This window comes from Rhagoletis zephyria, unplaced genomic scaffold, assembly GCF_001687245.7.
Source record: "Rhagoletis zephyria isolate East Lansing unplaced genomic scaffold, Rhagoletis_zephyria_1.1 Rzeph_scaffold_00668, whole genome shotgun sequence".
Lineage (NCBI taxonomy): Eukaryota > Metazoa > Arthropoda > Insecta > Diptera > Tephritidae > Rhagoletis > Rhagoletis zephyria.
The window spans coordinates 76,585-91,897 of record NW_016157752.1 but is presented as its reverse complement, the minus strand read 5'-3'; the positions used below and the strand labels follow the sequence as shown (position 1 = coordinate 91,897).

Here is a 15,313-nt window from a genome sequence, read left to right as displayed (position 1 = left end):
TTGTCGTGACGGTAGAATAAGCTTTGTAGAGCTTTCTATATATTTGCAAGGTCAAGCAACGAGTAAATGCTCGCTCTGATCGTCAACGCGGTTAGTAGACTATGTGAAGCTTTTTTTTTTGATAGCTATATGGGGCAATGAACTGGAATCAGTGCAATGCGCTGGAAGTTAGTGTCAGCCGTCTGCAGGCCAAGTTCTTTCTCAGTATTCAGGAATGAGTCTCCGGACCAAAATAACTTTCCAGAAGTGAGTGAATCTCCATAGACGTAAGCTAGACTTTACTATCTACTAAGACCGTGCCTTTATTGCGCGCTAAGCTTTGGCACGAATACATTTTCGAGTCTGTATGTAGACAATTACAAGATAATTCAGTTTTATTGCGCACTGCTGAAGAAGATTACTGCCAGTTGTGTGGCTTAGAATGTTCGAAAGTGTGTGACTGTGTTGTAAATTTGTGTGTGCAACGCTGCTTGTGGTAATAATATGACAGCAATACTAAGAGTAAGAATGGATGGACATGGAAAGAAACAGTGGCTATAAGTAGTTTTAACGGCCGATAAAGTCACGTCTACGACTGCGCCAGCAATTTCAAGCGGTGGCGGCTGCTGCGCTCGCACTACAATGTAGATGATTATAGCTGGCGCTGCAGCTGCCACAGTTGGCTGCTGTGCGGCAACAATCACAATATGTGCTTGATTGGCTTTTGTTTTACTCGTAAGTTGTTGGAGATTACGCAGGGCGGGGGAGGAGATGGATGTATGGGTCTGCTCTACAACGGCACTTGCTTTACGATTTGCTTCATGCAGTTTTTGTTTATAACTTCGTTTTGATTGCAGTGCGAAAAAACTGCAAACTCAGCGAAATTAGTGAAAGAAATTTTAAGATTTCGCAATTAAGTAGAAAAGCGAAAAATCATAAGTAAACAAGCGTTTCTCAAAGGCAGCAACAGAAAAAGCGTTCGCTGTCTGCTTAATTCTGGCGTTCGCGCTGTTTCCATGTCGCTCATAAGCTCATAGCGCGTACGCGAAATCAGTCGAACTAAAATTTAGTATTTGACTTTCGTTAGCACCGCGCGCGCGCGCGCTCTACTTGCCTTCGCTTCACAATTTTAGTTCAACTACTGCGCGCAGTGTTTGTGTTTACAGTAAGCTTATCAAAGCCATAAATTGCAGCTTATCATTATTGTTCTAGAATAAAGAATTTTTATATTTATGTCTGCGAAAGGTAACAATGAGCATTTTATTATGCCATCATTTAGATAAATACTAGAGGCACACAAATTTCGCAACCGCGACGCGCCGCGCCGCGAACGTTTATAGCAATAAGTGAAAAACTTCACCGAAAAAGCCAAAAAGTAGCAGCCAAAAACAATGCGCCGCTTATCAGCTGCCCTCACCGCCTACTGTTGTTTGAATCGTGCACATTTTTTTTAAATATATTTTCGCAACTAATTTTCCTTATTTTTTCTTCATTCTCATTCCAGTAACAACTTAGCCATGTCAGTGTTGCGACAGTGAGCTCCACAGCTATACACGCGCGCAAGATCGTCAATTGCTCCCCCCCCCCGAAATGCCTACCGAAAACACATTGCTGGAGGAGCGCGCTGGCGGCGGATCCATCTCCATGGTACGCCCTACGCGCCTGGAACAATTTTTGCAAGCGCCTGGTGCAGGCGGTGCCTCCGAACAACGCAGCGCTTCCAACGGTCGTGTACCCAGTGGCGCTGCAGCCGCCGCTGCAGCTGCGGCCGCGTACGAAACACAACTCGCTTACCAGCATCATTTGGTAGCGGCGGGTTTGATGAGCGCTACTGGTGGCGCCACCAATGCGCAGACTGCGCATTCTGCCTTCGTACCGGTGTTGCCCTCGCGAAATGCTTTGCGCGCACAAGGCGCTGCCGCCATCTATGGTGGCATGCTCGATGCCGCTGAGGTGGCGAAGGAGGCGAGCAAGCGCCATGGCAGCAATTCCAATTTTGAGATCATTTCCATGATGGCGGATAAGCGCAAGGAGTTGGCTTTGCGGGAGGCAGCTGCTGCTGCGATGTTGATGCAACGACCGCCTGGGCAGGGACCGCCACCGGGTGTACCGACGGCTGTAATGTATCCACCACCGCCACCGCCGTATTTGGGCGGTCCGGGACCGTCACCAACCGGCGCTGGCACCTTTGCATTTCCCTCGGCGGCTGCAACAGCGGCGCTCTTTCCTGCTGGGCTACCACCATCAATGCATGCCGGGCTGGATCGTCGTTTACTGCGCGCACCGGGACGTGCATCGCGTCCAAAGAAACAGTTTATTTGCAAATTTTGCAATCGTCAATTCACCAAGTCCTACAATCTGCTCATACACGAGCGCACGCACACCGATGAGCGGCCGTACTCGTGCGACATCTGTGGTAAGGCATTCCGCCGGCAGGATCATTTGCGCGATCACAGGTGAGTTGAGGGTCCCAGAGGCTCTACACTTTTTCTGCGCTGTCATTTATTTTTTAAACATAAGTTCTTTTGTATTTTTTTGATGTTGTTGTTTTTGTTGTTGCTGTGGTGAGCATCCATCATAAACTGTCAACCGCGCAAAAAAAAAACAAAGTTGAAACAAAAAAATCATACACGCGCGGTACGTGATTGTCTTGCCAACGACGAAATCAAGTTACCTTCGTAGAAAGAATGAGACATGAAAACAAATTATAAAAAAAAATACATATATAAAAGCTCATTAAGCGCTCTGCGGTCGAGCTTAACGACAAGGGCACATCGAAAACCCTACGCAACCGCAAAAAAAACCGCCGACCGTTGCGCACAACACAACAAAGCGGCAATGCAGTGCAGTGCAGCAAAACAACAAAAACAAAAACAAAAAAAGAGTACTGAAAAATTACCAGCCAGCAAAGGCATTTATCTTACGCGCATACCATGGCCCGTAATCAGCTTGCACGCGGGCGCGCTCGGTTACGACTCGTTGGATGTGCTTCCCGCGCCCAGAACCTGTTTCCATCTTGTGGCTTGAATGCCGTTTTTTTTCGCTCGGTACGCGCACCGGCCGTTTTTTGTCTGCCATTAGACTGTCGACTGTGGCTTGGATGGACTATTTGGCAAGCAATCACTGATACTCTGTGATAGAGCCAGCCATCTTAAGGTGGCTGTTGCGTGGCGATTCACAGCGGCGCTGAAGTGATTCTATTTATGTACTCAGTAATCTACTAGTTTTTTTCGGCTGACGCGCACAGGTTGCGTAGATGGCATTAATCATTCTTGGGCAGTAGTGCTTTTTATCTTAGCACTATCGGCGAAGTAATTAGGACTTCCTTTGAATTGAAGTGAAGTGTACAGTGACGCGTTTAGGACGAGCTTGTCGCATGCAATCATACAGTAAGATTTTTTTTTTTATCAGTATAGTTCGCAGAACTGACAAATGTCGCTTTCGTGGAAGCAATCTTTTCAGACGAAGATTTCACTACAATAAGCACTCCAACTACCTGGATTGGGCGTTGTTTAGAAGGCGTAAATAAAGTCTTTATATTTTTAACCGTTTTTCACATTCTAAGTTCTATCTACAAGCGCAAATTTCTCTGATATTCTTTACTTTGCTGATCTGCTTCACTTTCAAAGCAGCTCTTCCTGCTGAATAAAAAAGCTCAACTTACAGCTCTGCTATACGTTCGTTGTGTTCGCGAGCCCTTACTTTAGTACTATTAATATGAGCCATCCCAGCAATAAAATAGCCCGTGTAACATCAGTGAACAGTTTTCGATTTCAATACTTCCGAGTACCATTTACTCGTAAGCTTTCAAAGAAGCTTGATTACAAACAAATTATCCTTTAAAAGAGTCCTCCTACTCTATATTCGACAGCCTGCTGTTGTCTTAAACATTTTTTTGCAGAACAATCGAAAAGAGGCAGAACTCCGGTCCTTTCTCATTCTCATGGCATGGAATTGTGGATGGCTGGAGAAATCAAAAACAACATTTGCATACAAAGCCTTGTGTTTTTAACGTCTATTTATTGAAATACAGTATTTTATTTGTTCAAAGAAGTTGGCTATCGCTCGCCGCTGAATGGGATGAGCATTATCCCAGCCGTCAACAAACCCACCTTATAATGAAAGAAAGATTTAAATCAGTCCCATCCCGTCAGTTGCTTCTGACTATCTCGGAGGAGATTAATAAACCTCTTAGTACTTATCCACTCTTCTAAATAATGCGATATTTATGTCGTCTCTTCTAACTGAGGAAAACCCGAGAACGCCGTTAGTTAAGCAAAAACAAAAAAAAAAAGAAAATGCGTCAGTAGGCACTCATAAAAATGCCCATTTCGATGATGAGATAGCCATTACTAGTCAAATTTGGAAAATTGGAAACCCGACGCTGTAGTAAACCGTCAGGAGGTTGGCGCGCGACTGAGCTACAGGGCAGCTAATTCAGCCTGAAAGAACTATAGTATACCGAAAGCCGTAGACTGAGGCTTTGAGCCGTCAGTAAAAATGGCGATAGACCCTGGATACCTTCCGGAATTCTAGTAGAAAACCTGTTTTCAAAGCTGAATACTGGTCTGGTGTTATCAATTAAGCGAAGATAAGGTCACCACGATTAGCGTGGATGCAGCTCACCCGGCTAACATACGGTAACCGCGTAGAAAAGGCAGCGGTAAAGTTCGCTTAATATTTACTACAAAGTTCCAGAGCGGACTCCTCCCGAAGGGATACCTATCGTTACTTACCAATTTATGGACAAACCCCCCAATCTTAAGGCGATAGTTTTTCTCTCAAAAAGATGCCTTACGAATGAGCGTCATGGTTTAAAGCCTCCTTTATGTAAAAAATTGTTTATGCTAGATTATTTAAAGGCAATATATTTTCAATTTCAAGCACCATTGTGTCCTTTGATTTGTCTTTAGAGAGAAAATATGTCCGCACTGCTAGAAGAAAGATTATTGGGTTTGACATGCGAAGCCCTGTATTCCTTAGATATAAATACTATCCTTGTCTTACTTCTAGGAATAAGGTAAAGTTTAGAACATAACCTATAGATATGAGTGAGCAGCATTTGTTTGCTAGTTCGAGGAAGTTTTCCCTTGGAGAGAGTGCTTAAGGAAGATAGGGACGTACCATAGTGCCAAACAACTTATCTCATTCTAAGCACATTTGACGAAGTAACTGAATCATTGAGCGGATTCCTTTACCGTTAGATGTACATAGACAGTGGGAGAGATCGAGGGGATGAAATAGTTCACAAGACTTTAGTCGGCACCAGATGAAGGCTTCAAATAAGATCTTTAGTTAGGCTAAGTAACTCACTATCGCAATGGAGAAACCACTATCGCAATGGTAAAACAAAGCTGCCTTGAAAATTTTTATTAATGACGGTTGCAAAAGTTTGCGGGAGTGTTGAGGGCGCCGCGCACAAGCATCTACCCTGACTACACCAACCACCTTTGCTTTTGCGCCACACTTAATGAGCGCTGCTCGCCCAGCAACAACAAAACTCCAGACACAATGCAATTATTTTAGACTATGCGCATTCATAGATACTCTTTTTGTTACAACTTCATTAGCATTTTCCTTTTTGCTGTTATTTATATTACTAGCCCGAAGGCAGACTCATAAACACATTTCATTTCTTTTCCGCACACAGATATATACACTCCAAGGAGAAGCCATTCAAATGCACCGAATGCGGCAAAGGTTTCTGCCAGTCGCGTACGCTGGCCGTTCACAAGATCCTACACATGGAAGAATCGCCACACAAGTGTCCCGTTTGCAGTCGCAGCTTCAATCAGCGCTCCAATTTGAAAACGCACCTGCTCACGCACACCGATCACAAGCCCTACGAGTGCTCTTCCTGCGGCAAAGTCTTTCGCCGTAATTGTGATCTGCGTCGTCATGCGCTCACGCACGCCGTCGGTGATGTGCCTTCCGAGTATGTAGATGTGGGCGAGGAAGATGAGGGCCGACACCTGAGCGGTGATGAAGAGGATACTTTGTTGGAAGTAGATTCACCACGACAATCACCGATACATCGATTGCATAGCAGCACACCAACGCATGCGCTCGACGATGGCAGCGCAGCGGATGCAGAGACGGCAAGTGAAAATGCGCGCGCAGCTGCACGTATGCGCCTAAAGCGCAAAGCCTGTTACGATGCGGCGGAAATCTCAGATGAGTCAGACGAAGAGTTAGACGAAGATGATGAATTGGATGAGACCGAACTGGAGGATGCAGAGCTGGACGACGAAGAGGATGAAGTGCAAGCGGAACGCAATAATCCGAACGAAGGTTTGCTGGAGCCCAGACCTACTGGGCAGGGTGTGACGCATTGCCATCATGAAGGTGGTGAAACGTATACAATGCGTCCAACACACGAAATGCGTGATTCATACGATCCCATACAGGCGGCTAACTCACCGCACGCATTATGCGCGCCACCACCACCCGGTTCCGCTTTCATGCCGTCGTCACCAAGCGCGCGCTACAATCCGATGCGCGCGCTACCTGGCGCCGGCGAGTCCATACATTCGCCGTCAACATCGAATGGACCGGAACCTTACATACCAATGTTGCACGTACGCAGAGATCTCCATCCTAAAGCGCTGCTCTTGGTAGGCGCTGAAATGAAGGGCGGCGCTAGTATGTTGCCGCCTGGTGTGATGGTAGCAACGGCAGCGGCAGGCACACCGCCACCACCACAACAACCACTGCCACCACCACCGCTAGCTGCGCCCGCAATCGCGCTACCGCCTGGCCCAACAGGCGCCCCACCAGCAGTAGTGCAGCCGTCGCCGCCGCCCTTGCCGCCGCTTGTCGAACCCGGAAAGAATTTACAGCAGCCGCTACATTCACCGCTCGAGTCAATGCCCAGTTTTCTTGGCTCCATACCCATACGAAAGCGCATTGTGGGCCTCGAGCAAATGGTAGATGCGCAACGCGCTTACAGCGTAACAACTAATGCCGGCTTGTTGGCGCTCAACATGTCACGTTCGCATGCCGCCATGAAAGGGCTGCCGCTACCGCCACCGCCGCATGCACAACCTCCACCTACACACACGCTACTGCCCAGCAAGGCATATCTGGCCAGTCAACCGCCGCTGTTAGGGGAGAAATCTGTGGGAAATGGCGCCGGCGGCGATGCTACGAACAACGCGCCCACAGACGTCTTAACGCATAGGGGCAGAGAAAACGCAGGTGCTGGCGGCACGTCAGCAGTAGGGGCGTCTCACTTGCCGAGTGGCAGCGGTGAACGGCATTTTTTGCTGCCGCCAGCCAGCGCAGTGAATTTGAATACTCAGGAGTCTTTAGCTGGTGGCAGTGGTGCGCGTTCAATAATATCGGCAGCGTCTGCAACGATAACAACGCGACAACAACAACAGCCGGCGCCGCAGCCGCAGCAGCAGCAACCACCAGCTCCTACGCGTCGCACTGGTTTCAGCATAGAGGATATTATGCGGCGCTGAATTGACTACGATTGAGATCACATGTTCTCCTTGGTTCAGGACAGTGGTTGTTTCCTATGATTTACTTGCTTTTTCATGCAGTTCTTGCATTTTGCAATGATTTCTCTAAGAAAAATAATATATTTGACTAAGAAGTAGCTTAAAATTGAATTGAAAATCCTCAAGTGCCTTCTCATGTATTGATGTACACATGTATGTATGTATACTTATTCTAGTGTCTTAAAGCTAATCGTATACATGTTTATTTGTACGAGTTTACTATACTATGTACTTTCAGTTAAGATTTCTATAAAACTTAATTAAAATTTAAATTATATAGCCCATAATGTAAATATAAGTTCAATATCATCGTGAGATATGTATGTATGTTGTATACCTATTTGCCGGGCACTTAGTGCTCTATTAAAATGATTTCAATATTTTTAACATAAATACTACGTAACTATATATAATATTATGATAATTGGCAAAGGATATCTGAATATAAATTTGAAAGAAATTAACGCCGGCATGAGTGGCTTATTTGTTATGTAATAATTTAGATACACTTTTATGGCAGTGGATCTCTAAATGATGAGCAAAAGACAACTTCATTTCACTCTTTAGACCGGTGATGGGCACTGTCTTGCCCGCGGGCAAAGCTAAACATTTTAAGCTTTCTATAAATTTTGTATAGGCGCGTGCAGAGTAAAAGCTCTCTCTGCTTATCGCTTATTTAGACCGACAATCTCGTTTAATCTTTCTATAAATTTCGCATAGACGCATGCAGAGTAAAAGCTCTCTCTGCTCGTCGCTACTTTAGACTATAACTGCTCAACATAGATGGCCAACGAAAGCTTTTGCCCTTTTTCGAAAGCTCTAATAAGCGTGTACCGCATCCATACAATACATATAGAAGGCTTTAAAAAGCTATAAACACGGGCAAGGCCTTTTATAGACATGCGTCAAGAGCTTTTTTAAGCTTTCTACGAACGAACTAATTCCAGTTTATTTCCGGGCTCATAATTCGCTACAGAATGGCCTTATATCGTGCAGCGCCTGGATGAAGTGTCAGAACAAATTTCCTTAGCTAAGATCTGTCTCAACAGAGCCTAGATCGGTCTCAGTAGACAAGCCCTGGAATGCAAAATCTTGGCTCGGCTTGGTAAATAGCAAGGTTTTCCTTAGAATGTTATGTATCAGTTCATTTCCTGACGGGTTTTGCTTGACAATTCAAAGATGAATGTAGGTAATGCCATAGCGACCAGCAGAAGGTGGTTCGAAATAGTCGAACTGGTCCAAGTAGTAGACCTACTGGAATGCTTACTGACTTGTTTCACTTGTCACTGCAGCAGCCAACATATAACACCCGAACAGATACGTGCTGCAACAGAACCTTCGCCTAGGCACATCAGAAGACACCTATACGAACTGACGGACGAAGTCCAGAGGTTCATAAAACCACCTCTGGATGGACCGGACAGCATTTCGAAAGGCCATAAACGGCATCACAGAGAGTCGGTATCGACTTACATCGACCGGTTTGGGAACCCATAGCACCCGAGGTGGACGAGACAGGGCTTTGTCTGCCTAGGGATTCTTGCATGACCATAGCCCTGCAACAGGCTAAACTCGTACCTGTGTAGAATAAACTCAGTTGTGCCTAACGAATACGCGGCATGCGGATAGTCATTTCATGAATCACGGCACCTCTTCGCATGCCCCCAAAACCCCACTTAAATAACGCCCCTACCCTAGTGGACCAACCCAGTCGGAGTTGCTCAGTTCCTGTATCTTCAGTTAGTTGAACATAACGACACGATTGAGGGACAAACCGATCTAGGCAGGATTGAGTAGCCGTTACAAAAACCACAACAACGCGAGCAAAACTTTTCAAAACTTGTTGTAGATTTTAAATGGACAGCAATAAGGTAAAAGCGTTCTCTGGTTAACACAGACTTAAACTTTAAATCACTAACTGGCCGTGCATTCTCTTCAGGCTCTTCGCTGTAGCGCGTGTCTACTCTGAGCACAGGTTCAATGGCTTCCTCTTTGACAGTGAAAAGGTACGATGATGGGCAGCAAAGTCTTTCCAACCATTTTAATCCGCGGCTGTTGATAAGTTTTTTTCCATTTTTTCTAAAAATAAGATTTAAATTTATACTGAACTCTTTATTTTTCGATTACCTAATTGAAATTCCCTTTTTTGAAATCTGGAGTAAGGCCTTAGATCTAGCATTTCGTAACTTCTCTACAACAATTTATCATTAAAAAGTCAGAGGCCTCCGAAAATTTTCTTCAGAAACCTCAAAAGAGTAAAAAGAGATGAAATTATCTGTTTTAGATTTTTATTAAATAAATACGAATGTGGAACCTCCATCATTCAAAAGCCTTCTAGAGGAAAACTTAATGAATTTTAAATCATTTAGTGGCTTCACAAATCTACAGTTTCGACTATAACGGTCGAATTATTATAAGCTTAAATTCAGGATAGCCTCTAAAAAAATACAAGTATTACACAGAAGTAATTTAAAATTTAGTAATTGAAAGTATAAATAAAAGATTACATATTTTAATATGAAATAAAAAACTGAATAAAAGAAAATTAAAAAATTAAATAAAATTAAATTATATAAAAAGAAAATAAATAAAAAACCAAATAAAACAAAATAAAATAAAATAAATTAAAATAAAATAAAATAAAATAAAATAAAATAAAATAAAATAAAATAAAATAAAATAAAGTAAAGTAAAGTAAAGTAAAATGAAATTAAGTAAAATAAAATAAAATTAAATTAAATCAAAGTAGCAAAATAAAAAATTTCATCAAAAAATAATAAAAAAGAAAAACCAAATTACTTCAAATCAAAGAAGTAAAAAAGTATACGAAAATACATTGCAATATATTCAAAAATCATAAATAAAAAATAAAAACAGAATAACAAGTTACAAATTACAAATTAAAAGTTTGAAGCAAAACAAAATGGTCCAGTAATAAATGTTTTAAGGAAAACCTTTCCATGAAACATTAAAAATTTGAATATTTAAAAGCCAGCTGTAAAACGAGCAGCTTCATATTTCGGGCCAGTAAAGGGTGGGGACCTCGTTTAAATATGAATAAAAAAAAATAAAATTTTACAAAAAAGTAAATAAAGGGCTTTAAAGATTGAAATCTATAAAAAAAATAAACCAAGGAAAATTTTAAATCTAAGAGTAGAAATAAATGAAAAATTAGATGGAAAACTAAAGAAGAAAAATTGGGAACTCATAACAATGTGGGAATTATATTGAAATTAACATAATTAATTTAAGAATTCGAGAAATAATGGTAAAATAAAATAAAAAAATAATTAACAAATAAAGAATTAGAAATGAATAAATAAAAGATTTAAGTTATATAAAAGACAGCTTTAAAAATAAATACATAGATAAAAAAGATAAATAAAAATATAAAAAATAAAATAAAAACTTAAAAGACAACACTAATAGACAGCAACTGCATTTTCAAAAATTTAAAAACTGTTTTGCAAAAAAAATTAATTTAAGATAATTTAAATTTGATATAACATTAAATATATACATATATGCGTTCTAACCTAAAGGGAGCTACATTTATATTAATGAATGAAATTACATTTAAGGTACATAATTAATTAAAGTTTAAGAAGTTTTTAAGAAAAAATTGATTTTATTTAAGAAATTGAAAAAAAGACGCTGTCCTCTTGACAAAATACTTACCTACAATTGTATACAACTATGGAAAATGTATTTGTGCGTTCATAGAGCACATAAAAAAAAAAATATATTTTATAGACTATTTTAAACTAAGCTTAGCATTCCATGTGTCTTCCTCTAAAGTAACTTATAAGCACTTCTTTAAATATGATAAATAAATTTCATGCTGAAAATTATAATTTGAAATTGAATGGGGTTTTTTTTAAAGAGTTATAAGATTAGTGTGCGTATAGAAATTCCTCAAGTACCAAGTACTTTACATTCTTAGTATTCATTATTGAAATATGTATTTACAGTGGTCCACAAAATAATAGGAGTGCGTTATTTTGGTCAGTTTTTGCTATTTGTCTTTTGTTTATTTAATGTTTATTATTTTTATACAAAAGTCAAGCTGGGTATACAACAAACAACGAATAAATTCAGATTTCAACCTTTGTACAAAAATTATTAAAATTCTGTAAATTTTCACCAAAATATCAAACTTTTTAATCAGAATCTTCAGAGAAAATTCTGGTATGCAGTTTTATAGCCCATTCAATTCTAGTCTGAAGAAGTGCAAGTTTAAAGCTGCTAAAAAATTCCGTTGATTTTTGGCAATTTTTTTTGCTGGCACTGTCCCCATATAAAAGAAAATTGTCGAACATACTTTGTATGGAAAAAACGTGAAACACCTTCAACCGAAAAAATTCTCAAAAATCAACGGAATTTTTTAGCAGCTTGAAACTTGCACTTCTTCAGACTAGAATTGAATGGGCTACAAAACTGCATACCAACATATTTTCTAAAGATTCTGGTTAAATAGTTTGAAATTTTGGTGAAAATTTGCAGAATTTTTATAATTTTTGTACAAACTTGAAAATGTAAATTTATATGGTGTTTGTTGTATTACCAGCTAGGCTTTTACAAAAAAATACGAAACATTAAATAAACTAAAGACAAATAGCCAAAACAGGTTAAAATATCCCACTCCTATTATTTTGTGGACAACTGTATGTCGACGTATTTATTTATTACAAAAAGTCACCCAACACTTTGCAAACACTTACTTAAGCACGTACTTTTTTAAAGTATGTACATACAAACATCCACCTATTTGCAACTCCTCCCCATTTACATACGTACATATGTATGTATGTACTTCAAGTACTGGCGCAAAAAGGCACGTATTAATGCCATCATCGCGCAATTAAAGTGAATTTAATAAAATAAAATTGCAATGCCTTGAAAATATGCGAAAATCACTCACTGACACTGAAGGCGACAGTCCATGAAGCGCAACAGTCAGTCAGTCAGCTGCTTAGTTATTTGATTATTTATACACTTTTGTTAAAAGACAAATTTGCTGCCATTATTGGCGGTTTTCACCCGCAATGCAAAGATAGCATCTGCCACATGCAACAATGGATTCAAAAGTGTTTGTGTGTGTGTGTTTGTGTGTTTAATCAAAATCAACAATGATGAGCAGCATAGCATTGACTGAGAAATACGTGTCATGCATTACAATTAATTTTATAGTGGTACTTAGCAATTGCTTTCGTGAATTAGGGCGGGTCGTCGAAAATTGGATTTTCCCAAATCTCTTGGAACAACAACTACAAGCCTGTAAAAAGCACATTATCGATATTTTATCGATTTTGTAATCGAAATTTTTAGCGACTTTGTTACCGATATTGTCATTGGTTTGTTATCGATATTTTTAATCCAATTTGTTATCGGTATTTTTATCGACTTTGTTATCTACTTTGTTATCAATGATTTATCGATTTTGTTATCAATTATTTATCGATTTTTTTATAGATTTTATTATCGATATTTCCATCGATTTTGTTATCGATATTTCTTGTCGTATTTGTTTTCAATATTTCTATCGATTTTGCCATTGATTTTGTTATCGATATGTTTCTATCGATTTTGTTATAGATATTTTTATTGGTTTTGTTATCGGTATTTTTATCGATTTTCTAATCGATTTCGTTACCAGTATTATTATCGATTTTGCTATTGAAATTTTTTCGAATTTTCATCGATTTTGTTATCGATATTTTATGGACTTTTTTATAGATTATTTATCGATCTTGTTATCGATTTTGTTACCGATTTTGAGATCGACATTTTTAACGAATTTGTTATCGATATTGTCATTGGTTTTGTTATCAACTTTGTTATCCATATTTTTATCGATTTTGCTACTAATATAATTATCGAATCTGTCATCGATTTTGTTATCGATATTTTTATCGCTTTTGTTATTGATATTTTGTTGGATGTTACTATCGATTTTGTTGTCGATAGAGTATGAAGATAAAGGAAAATAGAATAACATAAATGTAATTAGAACGAACCGGGGTAGAGGTAGGGATCTGCATAGAAAAAAGACATAAAGTATATCCTTAAGCAAAAGCAGATGTTTGTATGTATGTACATATGTATGTATATTGGCTATGGGACAAAATAGATATGTAACGTAAGTTTCACTTCTCCAGTGTGGCATTTACTCTTTTTTTGCAAATCTACATATATCATGAACTTAACCGGCATCTCTCCCATCTCTTAGCAACATAAGACCCAAATATGCATTAAAGGGACTTTCTATGCGCGCTGTTCTCTTGTTGGGTTTTGTGTACTTTCATGTTCTTGACAATGGTTTCACGAATAATGAGCATGAGCATGTTGTGGGTACAGCAGACCAAATTGTTTCACCTTTTCCAGTTTCCTAGGTTTCACCTGGTAAATCATCATGTTCTTCATCATCTTCGAATTTCATCTTCCGGATCGTATTCTGATAACTGGATTGCTTCTATATCGGAGTCATCTGGAGTCGTTAATTAATTAATTAATCTCCGTTATCGTTCACAATCTGTTCAGTTGCCAAGGGCTCATCGTCACTATTCGCCTTTCGTAAATCTTTAATTTCTGACGAGGAACAAGGGCACACACTTTTTTTATAGCATTTCAAATTATTACTTATTAATTTTTTTTTGGTTTTAGGAGAACCCTACAATTGTTTTTAACTAATTTTTATTATGAAACTTTTATTAGCTGGAACAGGAGAATCGGTCTTCTTCAAAATTGGCGCAATTTCTGCACTTTGCACTAAAAAATTTAATACAAACAAATAAAAATTCGAAAATTGGGCTCAACTAGTCTCTGGCAAATTTTATTAGCTTTCATTTAAAAAAATAATTAATCAAATCGGTTGAGAACGGAAGGCTCCAGTGAATTGTGAACATTAAATTCCATTTATTGACCACTGTGCATCGTCACTATTTTCCTTTCGTAACTCTCGAATTTCTGACAAAGGTATTCTTGCGGCTCCTCAGGAACAAGGACACTAATTTGTCGTGGAGTGAGCCATTCACCATCTGCCTGATACTAAATTTAATAATGTTTTGTATTATTTATAACAATTCACGTATTCCCCAAATATTACCAGCCAAAGTTTCAGTTTCAAAATTCGTACACTTTGAATCAATTGGGCAGGTTAAAGATATGTTTTATATTAAACTTTTATGACCAATTATTATTGGCTTAGACCTGGGCCAACATAATATTACTATTAAAATACAATATCTTTTATTTTTCCCCAAACAAAATCGACCCTGCCTAATGTACATATATGCTAGCCTAGACTTTCTTGAAACTTGATGAATAATCCAGCCAGCCAGGCAATGGCCTCATTCAACTCATCAATGCCCCGACAAGACACAAACTTTGTCAGTAGTAAGCAATATTTTTATTTTATTTTTTGTTCACTTTATTGCAATTATGTGCGGCTAAAAGTTGTAAAGAAAGTATTTATAGGGAAATAAGAAGAGATACGTTGCATGTAAAGTGCTTACGTTTGAAAAGCACAAGTGCATGGAAGCGTATCTATCATAAATAAAATTTACATTAATGCACTGCAATACAATTGTCTGTAGCTATGTATGTATATTCACACGTCCCTACACGCATACTTATGTATCTATCCAAGTATGCCTGTGTACATACATATATCAACAAAGTTACGCATTCACCTGTAGTTTTAAGTGCCTCCATAAGCTTTTTTTCCCCAAGTACTGTAGCAGTAAAGTATCCGCCGCACGTTCCAGTACTTACCCGAACAAGTACGTTTTGCGGTTACTCCTTTCATAGATTTTGAAAAATTCCGATTA

The 15,313-nt window shown here is 39.3% G+C and overlaps 1 protein-coding gene and 1 long non-coding RNA gene across 4 annotated transcripts; one reads left to right on the top strand and one right to left on the bottom strand.

The window, feature by feature from the left end:
• Nucleotides 1–848: 848 nt before the first annotated feature.
• Nucleotides 849–8,120, top strand: bowl (brother of odd with entrails limited). 3 transcript variants are annotated; one of them, XM_017613469.1, is made up of 3 exons: nucleotides 849–1,144; nucleotides 1,484–2,435; nucleotides 5,630–8,120. In XM_017613469.1, exons 2-3 carry the CDS (start codon nucleotides 1,570–1,572, stop codon nucleotides 7,443–7,445), a joined length of 2,682 nt encoding a protein of 893 aa, XP_017468958.1. In that variant the 5' UTR covers nucleotides 849–1,144; nucleotides 1,484–1,569; the 3' UTR covers nucleotides 7,446–8,120. The 3 variants fall into 3 exon arrangements, with proteins under 3 accessions (XP_017468958.1, XP_017468957.1, XP_017468956.1); XM_017613468.1 differs by having other exon boundaries at nucleotides 849–1,354; XM_017613467.1 differs by having other exon boundaries at nucleotides 849–1,404.
• Nucleotides 8,121–8,161: 41 nt separating this feature from the next.
• LOC108360964 (uncharacterized) lies at nucleotides 8,162–14,056 on the bottom strand. The gene is made up of 3 exons (XR_001847208.1): nucleotides 14,046–14,056; nucleotides 9,001–9,004; nucleotides 8,162–8,373 (listed from the first exon to the last, which is right to left on the bottom strand). It is a non-coding gene; the product is annotated as an uncharacterized LOC108360964 (long non-coding RNA).
• Nucleotides 14,057–15,313: the final 1,257 nt, after the last annotated feature.

Excerpts from the sequence above, each read along its gene's own strand:
- bowl (XM_017613469.1), top strand. The coding sequence starts at position 1,570 with ATGCCTACCGAAAACACATTGCTGGAGGAGCGCGCTGGCGGCGGATCC. Across the intron at positions 2,436-5,629 it reads GATCATTTGCGCGATCACAG|ATATATACACTCCAAGGAGA; the intron begins GTGAGTTGAGGG and ends TTCCGCACACAG.